The following is a 19,120-nucleotide window of genomic DNA, read 5'->3' on the forward strand; positions in this document are numbered from 1 at the left end:
AAAAAAATCTTAAACACTCAAGCTCACTGACCCAAGTTCCTGTAAAATAAATCTTTCAGATAGTTCCTACTACAGAATACTTACAAGGAAATTAAACGACTCGAAAATTCCTTGGTACTCGTACGAAGACAAACAATGGCGTGATATACGCGTAATGGTAAAAGACCTTCATCACTCATGTGAGCCTGAAAGTATTATCACAGACCTTCAAAAGCAAGGGTTTAAAGTTACGAAAGTCTTAAACAAACTTCAATATAAAACAAAAAACCCGTTAAATATGTTTATTGTATGTTTTGAACCTACAGAGAACATTAGGAAAATTTACGAAATCAAACATATTCTAAATTCTGTCGTTAAACTCGAGCCCATCAAAATTAAAAACGCGACTGGAAAAAATAAAGAGCATAAATATGAACCAAAACGCTTAAGTACAACCACTTCCACTGCTCCTCAGAAAGAAGACACTAATGTAAATCATCAATCTGGAAAGCCCTCATTTGCCAGCATAACTAAAGGTGCTAATAAAGCTCAACAACATCTGTCTGAACCATCAAAGCAATACAAATGCCACTGGTGATATTACTGGTAATTTTTCGTTAATTCTCAACAAGCTTAATAAGCTAGAAGAGCAAAATAGACTTACCCACGAACGTCTTACTAAACTTGAGAGACAACACAGCGAAAATAAGGCGCAAAATGAAACCGATGAAAATTATGACCTGGAATGCAAATGGCTTGCTCAAACGTAGTAAAGAAATAGAGACATTACTAATGTTGAAAAAATTGATATTTGTCTTATACCAGAAACTCATTTTACAAACGAGACTTTTGTTAGATTCAAAAACTACAAGACGTATTGCTCGAACCACCCAAATAACAATGCGAGAGGGGAAGTGCCATAATTCTCAGAGATAACATTCCCCACTACGAAGAAATTAATATAATTATCCCAGAATTCCAAACCATGATCATATCGGTTGAATCTAGTTTCGGAAAAATAAGTATTACCGCAATATATAGCCCACCTAGACACAATATCAAAATGGACTTGTACACAGAACTTATACTAAAACATCACGCGAAATTCCTCATTGTTGCTGATTTTAACGCAAAGCACTACCAATGGGGTTCAAGAGTTATGACACCGAAGAGGAGAGAGCTATTTAAAGCTGTTACGGCTACTGGATGCGACTTCATGTCTACTGGCAAGCCCACTTACTGGCCTTCCGACACAAGGAAATTACCTGACTTGATCGATTTTTTCATCACTCGACAAATATCCAAGACATTCATTACTATTGAAAATGGATTGGACTTAAATTCGGACCACTCGCCAATATATCTAATCCTAAATGGTCATCTAAAAGAAATCGACATACCGCCTTATCTTTCTAATAGACATACGGATTGGGAGTATTTCAAAGTGATGCTCGACAAAAATATTGATTTTGAAGTAAATATAACTCAAGATATCTTAGATGAAGTTCATACATTTACAAAGGCTATTCAGGAATCGGCCTGGAAAAGTATTCCTGTTCCTAAACAAAAAAACTTTTATATTAAACATTCATTGGACATTTTAAATCTCACAAAGAAAGAGAGAAAACTACGCAAAAAATGGCAAATCACGCGATATAAAACAGAACTGAACAATTTAACCAAGGTTCTCAGTACTAAAATAAAGTTATTCACGAATCAAAATATTTCTAATTATAGTATATTGAGAAATTAACGCCAAACAAACATTCCCATTATTCTCTTTGGAAAGCAGTAAAAAAATGCTAGGAAACCAATATTGTCAAATGCACCCCTCAAAAAGCCAAACGGATCCTGGGCCAAAAGCGAAGAAGAAAAAGCGGAAGTTTTTTCAGAGAAACTCATTAAAACGTTTAGCCCTATTCTGTTCCATGGAACTTTACCTCAGATGGAAGGATCGCAATGCGTAGAAGAAATCCAACCAGCAACAATTAAAGAAGTGGAAAATATAATTAAAAGTAGATTTAAATCAAGAAAAGCTCCCGGTTTCGACTTGGTGACAGCTGAGGTACTGAAAAATCTAACGCGGAAAGTATTAGATAAACTTACATCGATAATAAACGCTTGCTTAAATCTCAGATACATTCCATTGTCATGGAAGGTATCTGAAATCATTATGGTACAAAAACCCGGGAAAAGCGCACAGGAAGCATCATCATATCGTCTAATCTCACTGTTGCATATTTTGTCCAAACTACTTGAAGTTGTAATTATAAAAAGACTTCAGAACATAATTGAAGAAAAGGACCTTATACCAATTCATCAATTTGGATTTAGATCGCAACATTCTACAATGGGTAAGCAAAATTGCGCAATTGGGTTGAAGACCAACCTGAAGATATTCAAGAGCTGCCATTTCATCGTAAAAAAAAACAGTTCGGTGTGGTTTGTGTGCCGGTGGAATCATGGGTTCATATTTCTTCAAACGTGAGAACGTAACCGTCAATAGCGGCGGTTATCGCGCCAATTCCCACGACAGCCGGTTCTACGCACCGGAATTGACTCGGATTTCATCCGACCAAGGTCTGTTCTTTCGGCGATCTAACCCCGTTTGGATCGGTGAGTGTTAATTTGTGTTTGTCGTCACTGGAGCAATGCCTTGCAGCAGGGTTGCTCCGTATCCTCCTGACTCGCGCTGGCATTGAGTCCAACCCGGGCCCGGAGGAATTTTTCTGCTGCGTATGCGCAAAACGGCTCCATCCAAACTCCAACTCGGTCAGGTGTAACACATGCAATTGATGGAGCCATCTTAAGACCTGCTCAGGCCTTAAGACTCATAGGAAGTGGACCAAGCGTTACGTGGCCCCATGTTGCCTGGGCATTACTGCGACCCAAGCCTCTACGGCTGTGCAATCCGCACATAGTTCGCGCGCCGCGCCGCCACTCAATCCGAGTGGCCAACAGAAGACCTCTACGGTCCCCAGGAGCTCAACCAGGCAACATAGCTCCCCTTCTGAGATAATGGTGGTGGCCTAGCCTTCATATTGCACAACACCGCGCAGTATCGCCTAATCGATGAAGACATCGACCCCAGGGATACTACCCTAGAATGTCAGGGTATAGCTATCCGGTCAGGCGATGTCGAGCTCGAAATATTTAATATATACATCCCCCAAGTTACATGTTGCCCAACAGGATATCACCCGAATATAGGTGCGCTACTTCGTGGTGAAAACCGTTTGGTACTAGGCGACTTTAACGCGCACCACGATCTTTGGCATTCCTGCCTGTCAAACGATCGTAGGGGGATGGAGCTGGCGGAACAGATTGACGATTCGACATTCTGCACAATGAATGACGAAGCCCCCACCAGAGTTATGGGCACCTGTAATAGCTCGCCGGATATTACCATTGCTAGCGGTGGTCCGATAAACAGCATAACCTGGCGACCTATGCTAACTCTCGCATCAGATCATCTGCCCATAATTATTTCGATCGAGAAGCCTCCTGATTTTGTTTCCGTGGACAACCGCACCTACTTTAACTTTAACAAAGCTCGGCTTCACAGAATTTACTGAGAGCACCTTGAACGCTCTACCTATTTCTATGGACGTATGCGTTGGCGAACGTCAATTCCGCAAGGTGATCGCAGCAGCTACCGCTCGCTTCATCCCGGCTGGAAGAATAGCGGAAATCCGCCCCAATTTCCCAGCCGAAGCTGCCGTTTTAGCTAATGAGTGCGACACCTTACGCCATGCCGATCCCGGGGATCCCCGAATAATAAGGGATCTCAATTTGGAGATTCGGCGTATGGTAAACCAACATAAGCGGACGAAATGGATAGAGCACCTGAAGTCCTGTAACCTCTCCACCGGTGTGAGTAAGCTTTGGGCTACTGTCAAATCTCTGTCTAACCCGATGAGACATGACGACCGAGTTAAAGTTCAATTCAATGGTCATGCCTCTTCGGACCCGAAGAATTGCGCGAGCTATTTTAGCCGGCAGTTCACACTGCACCCTTCGGTAGACAAAGCTAAACGACGCAAAATGCCAAACGACGGCGCGCCACTTACTTTCACCGATGAGGAGGTTCATGGTGTCATCAACAAAGCAAAATCATCCAAATCCATTGGCCCTGATGGCATCAACATACTAATGCTAAAGCATCTAGGCTCGACGGGAGTAGGATATTTCACCAAGGTCCTCAATCCGTCGCTGACGACTCTTCAAATACCCGATGTGTGGAAAGTCGGAAGAGTGGTCCCACTACTGAAACCTGCGAAACCCGCCAACAAAGGGGAATCTTATCGACCGATAACTCTCCTCTCCCCAGTAGTGAAGACACTTGAGGACTTGCTACTCCCGATCTTCACTCACCACCTGAGCCTAGCCAGCGACCAGCATGGATTGCGAAAAGTGCACAGCACCACCACAGCACTTAGCGTCATAAACGCCCAGATAATTCGTGGCCTCAACCAGAAATCACCCTGCGAAAGAACGATCCTCGTAGCGTTGGACCTGTCAAAAGCTTTTGGCACGGTCAATCACACAACGCTACTGCAGGACATCGAAACAACTACGCTCCCTCCAGGGTTAAAGAGGTGGACCATGAACTATCTGAGCGGTCGCCAGTCATCCGTACTATTTCGAGGTAAAACATCTAAACTGAGAAGAATTAAACAGGGGGTTCCGCAGGGTGGTGTCCTCTCCCCACAACCACCAGAAAGAGTTTCCATAACCTCGTACGCTGATGACTGCACGATATTGGCGTCGGGCAATGGAATCGATGGCATGTGTTCGAAGGTAAACAGCTACCTCTCCGACCTTTCTCGTTTCCTCACTGCACGAAATCTCACACTTTCCCCCACCAAATCCACAGCGACCATATTCACAAACTGGACGAAGGAGTATAGACTTGAGCTTAACATTGCAGTCGACGGCGTCAAAATTCGGACTGTCAATAATCCTAAGATTTTAGGTGTAACATTCGACAGTCTATGCTCCTTCTCTCCTCATACGACCGCGATTATCGCCAAGATACAGAGCCGCAACAAAATCCTCAAGTCGCTAGCCGGCAGCACATGGGGAAAGACAAAGAAACGTTGTTGGCAACATACAAGGCAATCGGCCGGCCGGTCCTCAATTACGCAGCCCCCATATGGTCGCCTGGATGCAGTGGAACGCAGATGAGGAAACTACAGACCTGTCAAAACACTGCACTCCGGACCACTAAAGGATGTCTTTTGATGTCTCCCATTGAACACCTCCACAGTGAGACGCTTATGCTCCCAGTTAAGGAGCATTATGAACTCCTCTCCAAGCAGTTCCTGCTGGGATGCTTTCGCAGAAATCACCCCTGCAGTCATCTGCTTGGAGCGGAACCGCCTCCTAGGAGCATCAAAAGGTCATTCCTGGATTACGTCGACGACGTCGTACAGTACGCCGACCGGACTTCGGACGCAACTAACTTTCGACAGGTACTAACACCTTCACCGACTCCCTTCCCGTGAATGGCGTTCTTGGAGTCAAACCACCACCCATCGCAGACGAAGAGCTCCAGCTGCCGCGAGAAACGCGTGTGACCCTTGCGCAACTTCGTTCTGCATACTGTAGCAGGTTAAACTCCTACTTATCCAGAATAAACCCTGACATACCCAATGTATGTCCTGCATGCAACGAGTCTCCGCATGACACTGACCACCTCTTTGCATGCCCTACAAACCCTACCCATCTAACACCTTCCTCCCTTTGGTCCGACCCCGTCGAAGCAGCACGTTTCTTGGGCCTACCGTTAGATGACATCGACGATGTCAACACAAATGACATTTACCATCCCAACGGGGATTAGAATTCCGTTAAAACAACAACAAACAACAACAACGGTTATCGCGCCATTATAACCGACTATTTGATGCCTGAAATAGATGCTCGTGATCTCGTCGACATTTGATTTCAACAAAACGGCGCCACTTCCCACACATCATATCAATTAATAGATTTGAGTGAGCAAATAATTTCACATTCGCCAGTTAAATGTCGAAATGCTCGAACGAGTCACCGAAAATTGAACTCAAGGGGTGAATCATATGACACATAGCCGGAGCAAACATTTGAAAGATAATTTTCAAAAAATAAATGTCGAATGAGGAAAAGATAACATAAAAGTAGGGAAACTCGAAATGTATTCTTTATGCTATACGGGGTACCTTAATGAAATCCAAAGACCATTTAATTAGTATGTGGCAAGTTAATAGTATATCGTATTGTCTAAAATAAATAAAATCGTTACTTGTTATTTGGTTTATCGTTTTTTAGGGATTAGGGAAATTTTTGAACTGTATTTTGAAAATTTTAATAAGTTAGATATTATGTAAATATACGAGCCCACGGAATGTTTATGTTACACCTTTTTTTATCATTTTTGACATCGAACTCATTATTACCAGGAAAAGATGTTTTTTGAATGTCATTATATGGTATAAAGTCAGCCGGAAGTTTGAAAATTCTTATTGGTGTAGGGTTTCTAGGACAGTAACATTATGAAATTGCCTACAAAATGGTACCTAATGTAACCATTCTATCTACAGTGGCTCACAGTGAAAATGGTCCACCTGTAACAAAACCCCTTTAACTGTAAAAAAACCTAACAAATTAATACATATACCAAAAGTTCTTGTGAATTGGATCAGTTCAGTTTATTCAAATTACAAATTCAAAAAAACATTTTTTTATTTCATTAACTATATTTAATAAAATAACCTTTTAACAAAATAGGATAAAAATTCATGTCACAGTGAAAATGGTCCACCCTAGCAGACCTGCGATAAATAACGGAACTTTTTCTTAATCTTATGTTATTTTGGTCTGTTTACTTCATTTACATTCTTGCGCTGAAATGAGCACGTGCTTAATATATTAATAAAATTATTTAGTTTTTAAATTCAAGATGGGCCGCCAAACTACAATTGAGTTGCGAAAATTAATTATTGAACATTATAAGAATGGAAAGTCTCAAAGAGAAATTGCCAAAATTGTTAAAAAAGCCCGAACAACAGTTGAAAACATCATTTGTCGGTTTAAAAAGGAAAATCGGGTGATAAATAAGCCGAAAGTTAGCCCAAGAAAGTTATTCAGCGACCGTCAAGAGAGGTGGATTGTCAAACAAAGCCAGATTGATCCTCGGCTGAGTGCACCAAAACTGCGTGACATGGTAGAGAAACAATTTAAAATAAATTGTAACGCCGAGACTATTACAAGAGTCCTTCGAAGGGATGGTAGAAATGGCAGAATTGCACGAAATAAACCCTTTGTTAGCAAGAAAAATAAAAACTTGCGATTGCAGTTTGCTCACAATTACATTGGGAAAGATTTTTCATTCTGGAAGAACGTCATTTTCACGGATGAAAGCAAATACAACATTTTTGGATCAGATGGCAGAGTGAACGTGTGGAGAAAACCAAATCAAGAGATGGATCCTAGATGTTTGCGGCCGACGGTTAAGCACGGTGGCGGCCATGTGATGGTATGGGGTGCTTGTTCAGCTTCTGGTGTTGGTAAACTGCACTTTATCGAAGGGAATATGGACAAATATCAATATTTAAATATTTTGAAAAATAATCTTGAACAAAGTGCCGAAAAACTTGGTATAAAGGACACGTATCATTTCTACCAAGATAATGATCCAAAACATACGGCTGGAATCGTTAAAGAGTGGCTCCTATATCATTGCCCCAGAGTGTTCAAAACGCCTCCACATTCACCAGATATAAACGTAATTGAAAATCTGTGGCATAAATTGGAAACTGAAATAAGGAAACACAGTATATCGAGCAAAAATGATTTAAAAAAAGCCCTTTTAGAAGAATGGGATAAAATAAGTCCGGAATATACCAAAAAGCTAGTGGAATCTATCCCAAATCGTTTGAAGTCTATCATTCGTCAAAAAGGATATCCAACAAAATATTAGTAATAAGTTTAATAGCACTTTATTTAATAGTTGCTGTAATGGACCATTTTCACTGTGACATGAATTTTTCTCTTATTTTGTTAAATTCTTATTTTTATGAAAAATGTAATTGAATTAAATAATGTTTTGTTATATTTATAATTGGAATAAATTGCACTCATCAAATTCAGCAAAATTTTTGGTTTTTATAATGATTTTTCAGATTTGCTTGCAGTTAAAAGCACTTGTTTACATGTGGACCATTTTCACTGTGAGCCACTGTATGCTAAATAAAACCTTCTATTTAATAAGAAAATAGTGTATTTCTTATTACTAGACCTTATATGTATATGGTAAATCTATATCAATCTCTACAAGTTTTAGGTGAAGAAAACTATTATGTAATTATATAGTACTAGCTTTTCCCGCAGCTTCGCTCGCATTGAACCCCTTGAATATATATAGAGGATTATTAAAAATATTGTATAACTAAAAACATAGCGTTTAACTTTTATATATAAGATATAATAAAAAATATGAACTTATTATTTTGATTGAATACTTACATGGCATTAAGATTCTGTACGTACACTTTTTTGTCCTTTAATTCAGTAACTGCGTATTTTTTAAGGCTATATTCATTGATACTATCACAACTTATATTTTTAGGCTCAGTTTTGAAACTGTTTATAGATTGATCCATCGGGCAGTCGTTGAAAAGGAGTGTTTGTCTTTTTTTGGGAAATGGTAAATTTGGGGTCAAATTTGCTGTAGGCCGTTTATAAAATATTAAATCCGAAATGGGACTTGATATCAATGATCTGTGGCGGTTATCAGTTCCTATAAGGTTTAAACATGACGAGTTAGTATTTGAAAAATTATTAAAAGATTATATTTTACTTCGCTTTTGTTCCTCAGTTTCTCCTAAATTCTGAAGAGTCTGTCCCTCCAGCGATTTTAGTTTGAGATCATCGAGGACACTTTTATCAAAAGATATTTCATCATCCTTTTCCACTTCTTTTTCCAAATGTACAAACTCTAAGAATGAACGATGTGGAGTACCTTCAATTCTACGTTTACAATTAGAAGATAATGCAGCCCTTGCTTCTTTTAAATTTAATATCAACGAATCGCTACTACCGTCACTAAAATCAAGGGACTTCTTCCGCATCATAACCGTTTTATTGCATTTTGAAACATTCGAAACCGGAGTATATTTAAACTCATTATTATAATTATCTTCTATCAAATGTATATCCTGTGATTGTTTTGGTTCAATTTTATAGCTCTCGAACCCTGACTCGGAGTGTATGTGAGCTTTTAATGGCGCTATATCTTGATTAAAGTATATAGTATGCCTCCTTTTACAAAGATTATTGTTATTTTGTGGAGTTACATCAAGTTTAAAGACATGTTTAGTTTCATCATAAGTTGCAGAAGCTACTGATTTTATACTTTTGGGTGTAACATTCGTTACGGTTTGAATATTTGTTAAATTCAAGCTCATATCTAAGATATCATGTATTGACCTCATAAGTTCTTTGGATGATTCATTCGATTCTTCGCTATTTAATATATAATTAGCAGATTTTAATTCGTTGGTATTTTGAAAGTTGTGAAAATCTGTGTTTATACTTTCAACATTTTTATCTTTTATAAATGAAGCTGTTAGCACAGCTGACGTATCGATTTCGGAGCTACACTGTCCATTTTTGGACAGTTTTGACACATTTCCCAAACCGGTCTCATCACCTACTTTTTCTTTCACAAGAAAACTTGTGCTGTCTGATGTCATATCTTCATAATCCGAAAATTTTGATGAGTAATTCTTAGTATTTATATCGTATGAGATATCATTAATACCATCTTTTAAAATCGTTTTACATGAAGAATTAATATTAGGATTAGTTAAGAAGCATTGTTTAATTTTGTTAGGAAACACGATTATTTTTCCATCACAAATTTCAGCATTCAACTGACGAAGATTGAGCTTCTTACTTTTAATTGGCGGAAACAAAGGCGAGTCGTAACTAACGCTACGTAATGAAGTGTTCTCACAATTTTTAATATCCAATTTAGCTTCTGTGCTCAAAAAGGAGTTATTATTCGTAGGCTTATCATCTGGGTCTGATTCAACTATTAAATTCTCGAATGGAAGACGGCAATTCTTTATTTCCGTTAAGGTACCCGAAAATATATTTTCAGATGAGGAGCACACTTTTCTTAAGACATCCATTTTCGAAACATTAGTTTCTGTTGTTACAGTTATTTGTAAATCTCCTTTAGAATTTAAATAAGATTGATTGTCTGAAATGAAGTGATTCAAAATTATAATGAATTAAATTATGTAAAATGTATGCACTTACTTTCCCAATTTTTTTGCATACACTCATTCAAATGCATAGAAATATCCATAGGTCCCTCAGTTGTAATTGATAATCTCCTTCCCGCATTCTTTATTGATTGTAAGGAATCAAATGTATGCTGATCGTTGAAGAGTTTAGTGATGTCTTTGATTTCCACGTCATTATTAACATTTACAAGTTTATATGTTTGATAAGCCTCATTCTCACGTACTTTCGATATATCCATTTCCATCACCTGCATAACACTCCTGTTATGGTTAACCATGCTAACAAATTTGTCATCCGTCAAAATGTCTTCATTTCCGTAGTAAATGTCCTCCGTAGTTATAGGATTTATTTCAAAATCATTAATCTTAAAAAACATCAAATTATATTTACAACGTAAAATGTTAAGCGAAAAAACTTGTGTCACTTAAAATTAAATTGTGCGATAAAATTAAGCTATTCAATCGTTGATATTAAAAATCAGTGCTCTTTAGAAATACAGCGCGTGGTCGAAAACGTGAACTAATTAAAACCAAGACAATTCGCATTTTCAATATGATCACGTTTTCGAATACCCAAAAATAATAAGTTAATATATGTATGTTTACACATTTAAATTCAAATATAATTTTCTGCATTTTCTGCTTTTTAATAATTGAAATAAAGCTTTCTCCCTTAGGCGTCCCAGTACACTCACATCGTTTTCATCGACGCCACCATGACTAGCCCACTGTTGCGCTTTATTGAAAATTTCCACTGATTAATTTTGGTTTGATTTTTCCGGTGTTTTTCATACTCAAACTTTTTCTGATCCGTCTTTTGGTTCAATATCGTCATCTACAATATCTACCGCAATATCTTCGTTCCATTCATGAATGGTTGGTAACGTAAGCTCAGAATTTAACCTATGAAGAAGATCGATTGTTTTGCTCATCAAGGAGCAACGTTTGGCTTTCCTTGGTTTCTTTTAAAACCCCCAACGGAATACTATCTTCAGGATCATCATCGTTATCGTATTCTTCCAGCAATTAGCTAGGGTTTCTTCACAGACTGTTTCATTAACTGGTTCTGCAGTGCAGCTTCGTGATTTTTATTGCATTCTGATCCATCGATTGAATGAGCGTTGTCGAACAGAAGACCTTTAATTAACAAGTTTCTCCCCTTTAAAAATTTTTTCACCTTAAAAACTCTAAACTTTAGAAAAATTTTGACAAAATCCAAAGGAACTTGTACCTGCGGGCGTCACCCAGGTGGGTTTTGAGTTCTTGTACTCAATGGGACACTGAAAATTAAAAAAAAAGAGCAATACCAAAAAGTGATTCAGTGCTTTTCCTACTTTACGCCTAAAGCTATTTTTTCTAAACTGGAGACAAACGTTTTTTCTGGCAGAAGTTCCCTGCATAAACCAGACTCGTCAGCATTATATACCTGATCGCTGAGCAGGTGCACTTTGGTCATTTTAGCTCTAAGTTTTTCTATAAAAGGGTTACCTCGATATTTGAAGTCGAATGCCGCATCTTTTTTGAAATTTTAAAGTCATCCATGCCTAGCCTAAAAGTTAGCTTTATTTTCCTTTAATTTTGAATACAGGGTTTTAGCTTTTTCTTTTAGCATCAAAGCACTTTCTGGCCAGTTCTTATTTCACATACGGATAAACAAACGATGCTTTCAACTCCCACGGCAGCCGGTTCTACGTTACCGGAATTGTCCTGGATTTTATCCGGCCAAGGGCTCAAGTCTAACCTCGTTTTGATCGATAAGTTTTAGATTAAGTTTGTCATCACTGGAGCAACGCCTGGCAACAGGCTACGCTGCCAACGCACGACTTCGATCTTAGCCTCGACGGGAGTGCAATCTTCACAAATTTTGCGCACTGCGCCGCCACTCAACCCAAGTGGCTAACAAAGGACCGCTACGGTCCATATGAGCTCAAACAAGTAGCATGACTCCCATTCGGTTGGACTTGTCAAAAGCTTTTGACAATGTCAATCACACAACACTACTTGAGGGCAACGAAAAAACTAAACTCCAGGACTAAAGAGGCGAACCAGTTCATGGTCATCCTTTAAAATGTGCGGTCGTCAATCATACGTACTCTTTCAAGCCAAAAATTAAATTGAGAAGAATTAAAAGGGGGGTTCCGCAGGTTGGTGTCCTCTCCTGCTACTGTTTAACTTCTACATTCTAAACTACCACAGCCACCAGAAGGAGTTTCCATCACCTCGTACACTGATGATTGCACGATATTGACGTCGGTCAATGGAGTCGATGGCATGTGTTCAAAGGTAAACTGCTATCTCTCCGATCTTTTTCACTTCCTCACTACACGGAATTTAACAATATCCCCCACTAAATCCACTGCGACCATATTTACAATATGGATGAAGGAGAACAGACCTTAATATTGCATGGCGTCAAGATTCCGACTGTATATAATCCTAAGATTTTAGATGTAACTTTTGACGGTCTATGCTCCTTCACTCCTTATACAACCGCGATTATTGCCAAAGTACAGAGCCACAACAAAGTCCTCAAGTCGCTAGCCGGCATCACATGGGGAAAGGACTAAGAAATGTTGTTGGCAACTTACAAGGCAATCCGCCTGCCGGTCCTAAATTACGCCGCACCTATGCCTGGATGAAAAGCAGAAGCTTCAGACCTGTCAAAACACTGCACTCTGGACAACAACGGGCAGTTCCTGCCAGGTTGCTTTCGTAGAAATCACCTTTGCCTAACTAACTACGTCGACGACATTCGACAGTACGCCAACCAGACTTCAGACGCAACAAACTTCCGACAAGCACTGACCGCCATTCACAGTGGAGTCATCAACACCTTCACCGACTACCTTCCAGTGAATGGCGTACACTAACCAGCCCTTTGAATGCCCTGCTAACCCTACATATCTGACACCCCTGTCCCTATGGGCCGACCCCGTCGAAACAGCACGTTCCCCGTGCCTACCGTTGGATTACCTCGATGACAGCTTATCTAATCGTTACAATCCTAACCGAGAGTAGATAACCATTACTCTTTAATAAAAACTTAAGAATTCGGAAAAAATACGCATGGCTATTTTATAAAGAAAATAAAACAATCCACTCTAATACCATATATACACATACTATACAAGGCTGCCGCAAAGTTATCGTACTATTAATATGTTCCCTGAGTTTCATTAAGGTGCCTCATATACGGTCAAGTCAGCTGGACGACTTGAAGTCGAAAAACCTGATATTAGTTATATAGAGGCTAGGTCAAGTTTTCGCCCATTTCATCAATTTTAGGCACAAAAATATACTGTTTTTAAGAAACAGGATTCCTCATTTTCATGGAGATAACTCACATATTGGCCGACAAATGCGGTATACAGTCACCCGGAAATTAGAAAATCTTTATATTAAATTGGCAACTTTGTGTGTGTTAAGTATGGTTTTTTTCGCTCGTGATATTTTATTATTATTAAAATAATTTTTGTAAATTAATTAACTCTGACTGACTAAATTAATAGAGTAAAATATCGTGTTGTGTATACATACATTTTTTTAATCAATCTGATTATCAACATGCCACCTAAAAAGCTAATTGTAAACAACACATGTGGTAGCTGTTCTGAAAACGTGAGAAGAAACACCAAAGGATTGAGATGATCTCTGTGCCAGAAGTGGTTTCATTCCAGATGTCTGAACCTCAGTAATGCTGAATTTGACGCAATAGCGACAAACATCAACGTAAATCGTATCTTATGGAGGTGTCTGGAATGCAATGATTTGGAGGTTAGTATAAGACATTCTAATGACTCGGAGGATGAAAGTGAGAATGACAACGTTGATAGACTTGAAAAAGTCCTAAATAAACAATTTGAAGAATTTGCCAAAAAATTTTATGACAATCTTGAAAACTTTAAATCATCTATTAGTGAAAGTATCACCGGGTTAAAAAAAGAAGTGAAAGCGTTCGCCAAGCAACATGCCATCACCGATAAAAAATGCACGAGTCTGAGTGACCGTATTACAACTATTGAAAAGAATTTATGCTCCTACAAAATCTCATCATCATCACCATCTTCTACTGAGGACATCATAAAAGAAATTAATGATCGTAAGAAGCGTGAGTCAAACGTCATCGCTCTTGGAATTTCAGAGTCAACCAAAGCTACTGGCATCGACGAACTGGAAGATGATAAAGTATCACTCTCAACTGTATTATCGGATGAATTATCTGCTAAGTTAACTGGATTCAAAATCCGAAGACTTGGACGTCAGACACCTAATCGTACACGTCCTCTGCTTATAGAGACCCAGTCAGTTGCTGATGCCAGAGAAATCTTTAAACTACACCAGAGTGAGAGCTCTCAGGTTAGATTCAAACCAGATCTAAACCCTGCACAACAGACTCACCTTAATGATTTACGCTCTAAATTAAACACTCTCAACAAGAATCAAGTATATCCATGGCATACCGCAGATAGTTAACAAAAACTTTCGCCCGCTCAGTGAAAAGGAAGAAACCCGAAGCTCTTCAAGTGTACTATCAAAACACGCGGGGCTCCGAACAAAACTAAATAAATTTTGCACAGCGTCTGCCGTCAGTAATATCGACCTCATTTGTATTACTGAATCATTGCTACACCCATAGATTCATGATGGCGAACTAATCGACAGCACTTTCACAATTTTTAGGCATGATAGGGATCCAGTTTTGTCCGGTCTAGAACGAGGTGGTGGAGTATTCATCGCAGTCAAACGCCACTTTCAAGCTGAACTAATACAAATTGATCAACATAACCTAGAGCTCGTCTTTGTCAACGTAAAAGGTGCTTCTCATGATATCATTGTTGGCTGTGTGTACATGCCACCTCTCTCAAACTTTGATTCCTATACTAATCTACTCACTCTGCTCTCTTTTATAAATGATAAATTTAAAAATGCTAAACTATTACTTGTAGGCGACTTCAATTTACCTAGTAGTGTCCCCCGTGCGGACTGTGAAAGGATTCTCCAAGATGGTTTAGCCTTACTTGATTGCACTCAAGTAAACAACACAAGCAACTGTGACAACACTTTTCTGGATCTCTGTTACAGCAATATTGAAACTAGTGTTGATAAAACACTATCATTTGTTGAAGAGGACAAATCCGGCTCTCTCTATCAGTCTTAATTTTCGACCTAATCTTACATCACCGAGTTCACCTACACACTCCTTCAAGAAAGCCGATTATCATAATCTCAACGTTTTTTATCACCAGGTTAACTGGGTAGGAATGTATGAAACAGACACTATCGACAATGAAATTGCTTGGTTTTATAACAAGCTATAGGAAGGCATTACCCTATATGTGCCTGTACATAAGAATTATGTCAGTAATTACCCTAATTGGTTCTCTTTTGAGCTTATCAACAGAATTAAGCTCAAAAATGCGGCTCACTCACAATACAAGAACTCTAATAATCAACGGGATTACGCTCGCTTCAGCATGTTAAGGCGTGATTGCAAAACTTTAAGTATTGAATGCTACAGAAAATATGTTGACAAAATAGAGAACATGGTTCAGTCTGACACAAGTGCGTTCTGGAAGTTCATCAAGGATAAGAAGTACAATAGTGTGAACATTCCATCCGAGATGTCATGGCTCGATCAATCTGCTACCACTGGTGAATCAATCAGTAACCTGTTTGCCTCATACTTCAAAACAACATTCACTGATGATAGCAATAATGATCGAATTAACAAAAATACAGTGATCAATGGCCCAAAAATCAACATCGATCTGGAAATCAAATGCGAAGATGTTCTCAATCAATTACTCAAGCTGAACCCTAACAAAGGCGCTGGACCTGACGATATACCTAATGTTTTCCTTAGAAACTGCGCTACTGTGCTCTATGAGCCTATCACTCACATATTCAATAGATCTTTGCAGCTTGGCACCTTCCTTAGCGCATGGAAGCTGTCGTATGTCAGTCCAATCTTCAAAAGTGGCCAGAGAACTGATGTTTCCAACTACAGGCCTATATATATTTATAGTTACATCTGGAGTGCCACAGGGATCCCACTTAGGACCTCTGCTTTTCAACATCTTTGTCAATGATATTGGCAAAAATCTCCTGTCAGAATACCTACTCTACGCGGATGACCTAAAGATCTACAGAACCATCAAAAATGAGACTGATGTCCAGCTGCTTCAAGATGACATTGACAAACTCTCGGACTGGTGTACTAAAAACAAGCTTGACCTTAATGCAAATAAATGAGCAGTAGTCTCGTACTCGCGCTCTCACAGCAATATTGCCACCAGTTATAATCTAAACGGTCACAACTTGCAAGAAGTTCCCGACATCAAAGACCTGGGCATCATCATAGACGACAAACTCACTTACTCGAAGCATATAGACAAGATCACACTCCAAGCATTCAAGGTTCTTGGATTAATCACGAGAACAGGCAAATAGTTTCGCAATCCCTACACATTGATATGTCTATATCGCCAACTGGTTCTACCCATACTTGAGTACGGCACTGTAGTCTGGTCTCCTCACACTGATGTCTCAATCAACAGATTGGAGAAGGTCCAAAATAAATTCTGTAAGTCTCTATCCTTTCATACAACCTTGAGGTCGCAGGTACTCTCCACTGATGATATTCGTTCACGCTATAAAATCAACAGCCTAGCTACACGTCGTCAAGTCGCTGACCTAGTCTTTTACTTTAAGGTTGCTAACAACCTAATTGATGCCCCAGAGATTCTTGGTAGTTTTGAGTTTGCTCCTACGGCATTCTCGCAGAGACATTCACGGAAACATAAAACAACAAAGACACAGAAAAACTACGTCTTCCACGGACCTCACAACAGGATTGCTAACCATGTAAATTCACTTCACCAGAACATCGATTTCTATGGAGGCTCCCTCAGTTCATTCATCAATGATATAAAGGACAAACTACTTCCATACCATTAATTTGATCACTGTAATACAATTGCCTATATTATTATATTTTTTTTCTCTTTATTCTTTTACTTATACTGTTGTATATTGCCGATTGGCGTTAATTTGTTAAATAAATAAATAAATAAATTGGTAACTAAGGGGAGTATTGGTCGGATTCAACAAATTTTTGACGTTCGATATACTATTATCAGTAAAAGATTATGCCTGACTTTCAATCATAAATCTTACACATTGACCGTTTTCGGTAAAAAAATTAACTTAGGTCTAAGAGTCCACTTCTCGATACCCAAGATTGAACAACTTAATTTGTACACTGAAGAGAGTTTCAAATGAAATTTAAAATCCGATTTCTCTGATTTTCACACTGTTACATAAAAATGATATGTGCCGAAATTGATTGAAATCTGTCGAGGTAGGTCCCGAAATTTGTGATTTTACTTAAAAATTGGGGGTGGTACGCCGATCGTCCTGTTTTGGCCCCGGCTCATTTAAAGCCCTCTTATACCATCTCGAGGGTAAAATTTAATGCCTCTATCTATTATTGATTTATCGCGCTTTTAGTAGTTTTAACAGTACTGTTATATGGGGAGCGAGCGGGGTTATCATCCGATTCAGTCCATTTCACACAGTAGGAGATATATCCATTAAACTTATTGGAGGTCGGGGCTACGCCCAACTGCGATCCTCTGTGTCAAAGTGGAGTTTTATATCTTAATTTAGTGCTTAGTTATGGTACTTTACACGTTTTCGGTTAATAACGTGGTCTGATTACGCCCATTTACGAACTTCGCCTTATATTTTACCAAGTTTCATCAAGATATCTCAATTTTTACTCAAGTTTTAGCTTGCACGGACGAAAAGACAGAGTCACTCAAATTCCAACTCGCCTGACTAGGGTATACAACTCTATGTCTATCTGGATTAGTTTTAGGTGATATATGTATATAACCGTTAGGTGAATAAAACTACTGTATCCTGTAGCAACAAGTTGCACAAGTAAACAAGTACGTTCGGGTGCAACCGAACATTTTATACTCTTGCAACTTGCAGGAATCAAAGCCAGGGAAATACCGTACGATATAAAACGTCAACCAGAGGATCGGAAATTTTATATATACATACACCATACAGGTATATAACTTATACACTGACCTACATACATATATATTTCACATAAGATTTGTTAAAAAAACCAAAATCATTATACATAGTCATTATACAAAATCAGCCGGATATTCGAAAATCCTGGTAATGGTTATATGGGGGATAGGTCAAGTTTTCGCTCAATTGTATCCATTTTAGGCACAATGATAAACTGTTATTAGTAAAATACGTTCTGAATTTTTCATTGAGATAATTCAAATATTGCCCGATATATCCAGCATAAAGTCAGCAAGAAGTTAGAAAACCTTTATATTAGGTATATGGGGGTTCAGGGATGTATTGACCCGATTCAACCTATTGTGGATACACAGAATTACTACTGCAGGAAAAGGATTCTATCTGAATTTCTATTGGATATCTCCCACATTGACCGATATTTTCGAACAAAGGTCAATTATAGGTACTGTGATCTTATTCGGCACCGAGGGTCTTGGACAGTTTTGGTTGGATTTGAACAATTTTTATATACATAACCCTATATCTCTCTCGTTTAGTTTTATGTGAAACATAAAATCGTTAGGTGAACAAAACTATAATACTCTGTAGCAACTTTTTGCGGGAGTATAAAAAGTTAATATACCAGGAAAATAGCTTGTGGAGGAAAACCCCGCAAAACTAAAACGTTGCAGCATTTTGTTCTCCTTCAAAAATTTGTGTTTGAATCCACTGCGTACAAATACGGTGGTCATAATATTTTGAAACTCCTTAACAACCATACACATCGGTGGTTGTGC

At 38.7% G+C, this 19,120-nt stretch overlaps 1 protein-coding gene across 3 annotated transcripts in view; it reads right to left on the reverse strand.

The window, feature by feature from the left end:
• Positions 1-19,120, reverse strand: part of LOC120780268 — a 59,191-nt gene that overhangs the window by 35,512 nt on the left and 4,559 nt on the right. For 2 of the 3 annotated variants that reach the window (XM_040112532.1, XM_040112534.1), the window contains exons 4-6: positions 10,288-10,639; positions 8,822-10,228; positions 8,488-8,761 (exon numbers count right to left, since the gene is read on the reverse strand). In XM_040112532.1, the coding sequence (XP_039968466.1) occupies positions 8,488-8,761; positions 8,822-10,228; positions 10,288-10,639 (2,033 nt within the window). Of the gene's footprint in view, positions 1-7,881; positions 8,372-8,487; positions 8,762-8,821; positions 10,229-10,287; positions 10,640-19,120 lie in introns of those variants that run through there. The other variant, XM_040112533.1, reaches the window with a different exon arrangement.

This window comes from Bactrocera tryoni, unplaced genomic scaffold (assembly GCF_016617805.1).
Source record: "Bactrocera tryoni isolate S06 unplaced genomic scaffold, CSIRO_BtryS06_freeze2 scaffold_25, whole genome shotgun sequence".
Taxonomy (NCBI): domain Eukaryota; kingdom Metazoa; phylum Arthropoda; class Insecta; order Diptera; family Tephritidae; genus Bactrocera; species Bactrocera tryoni.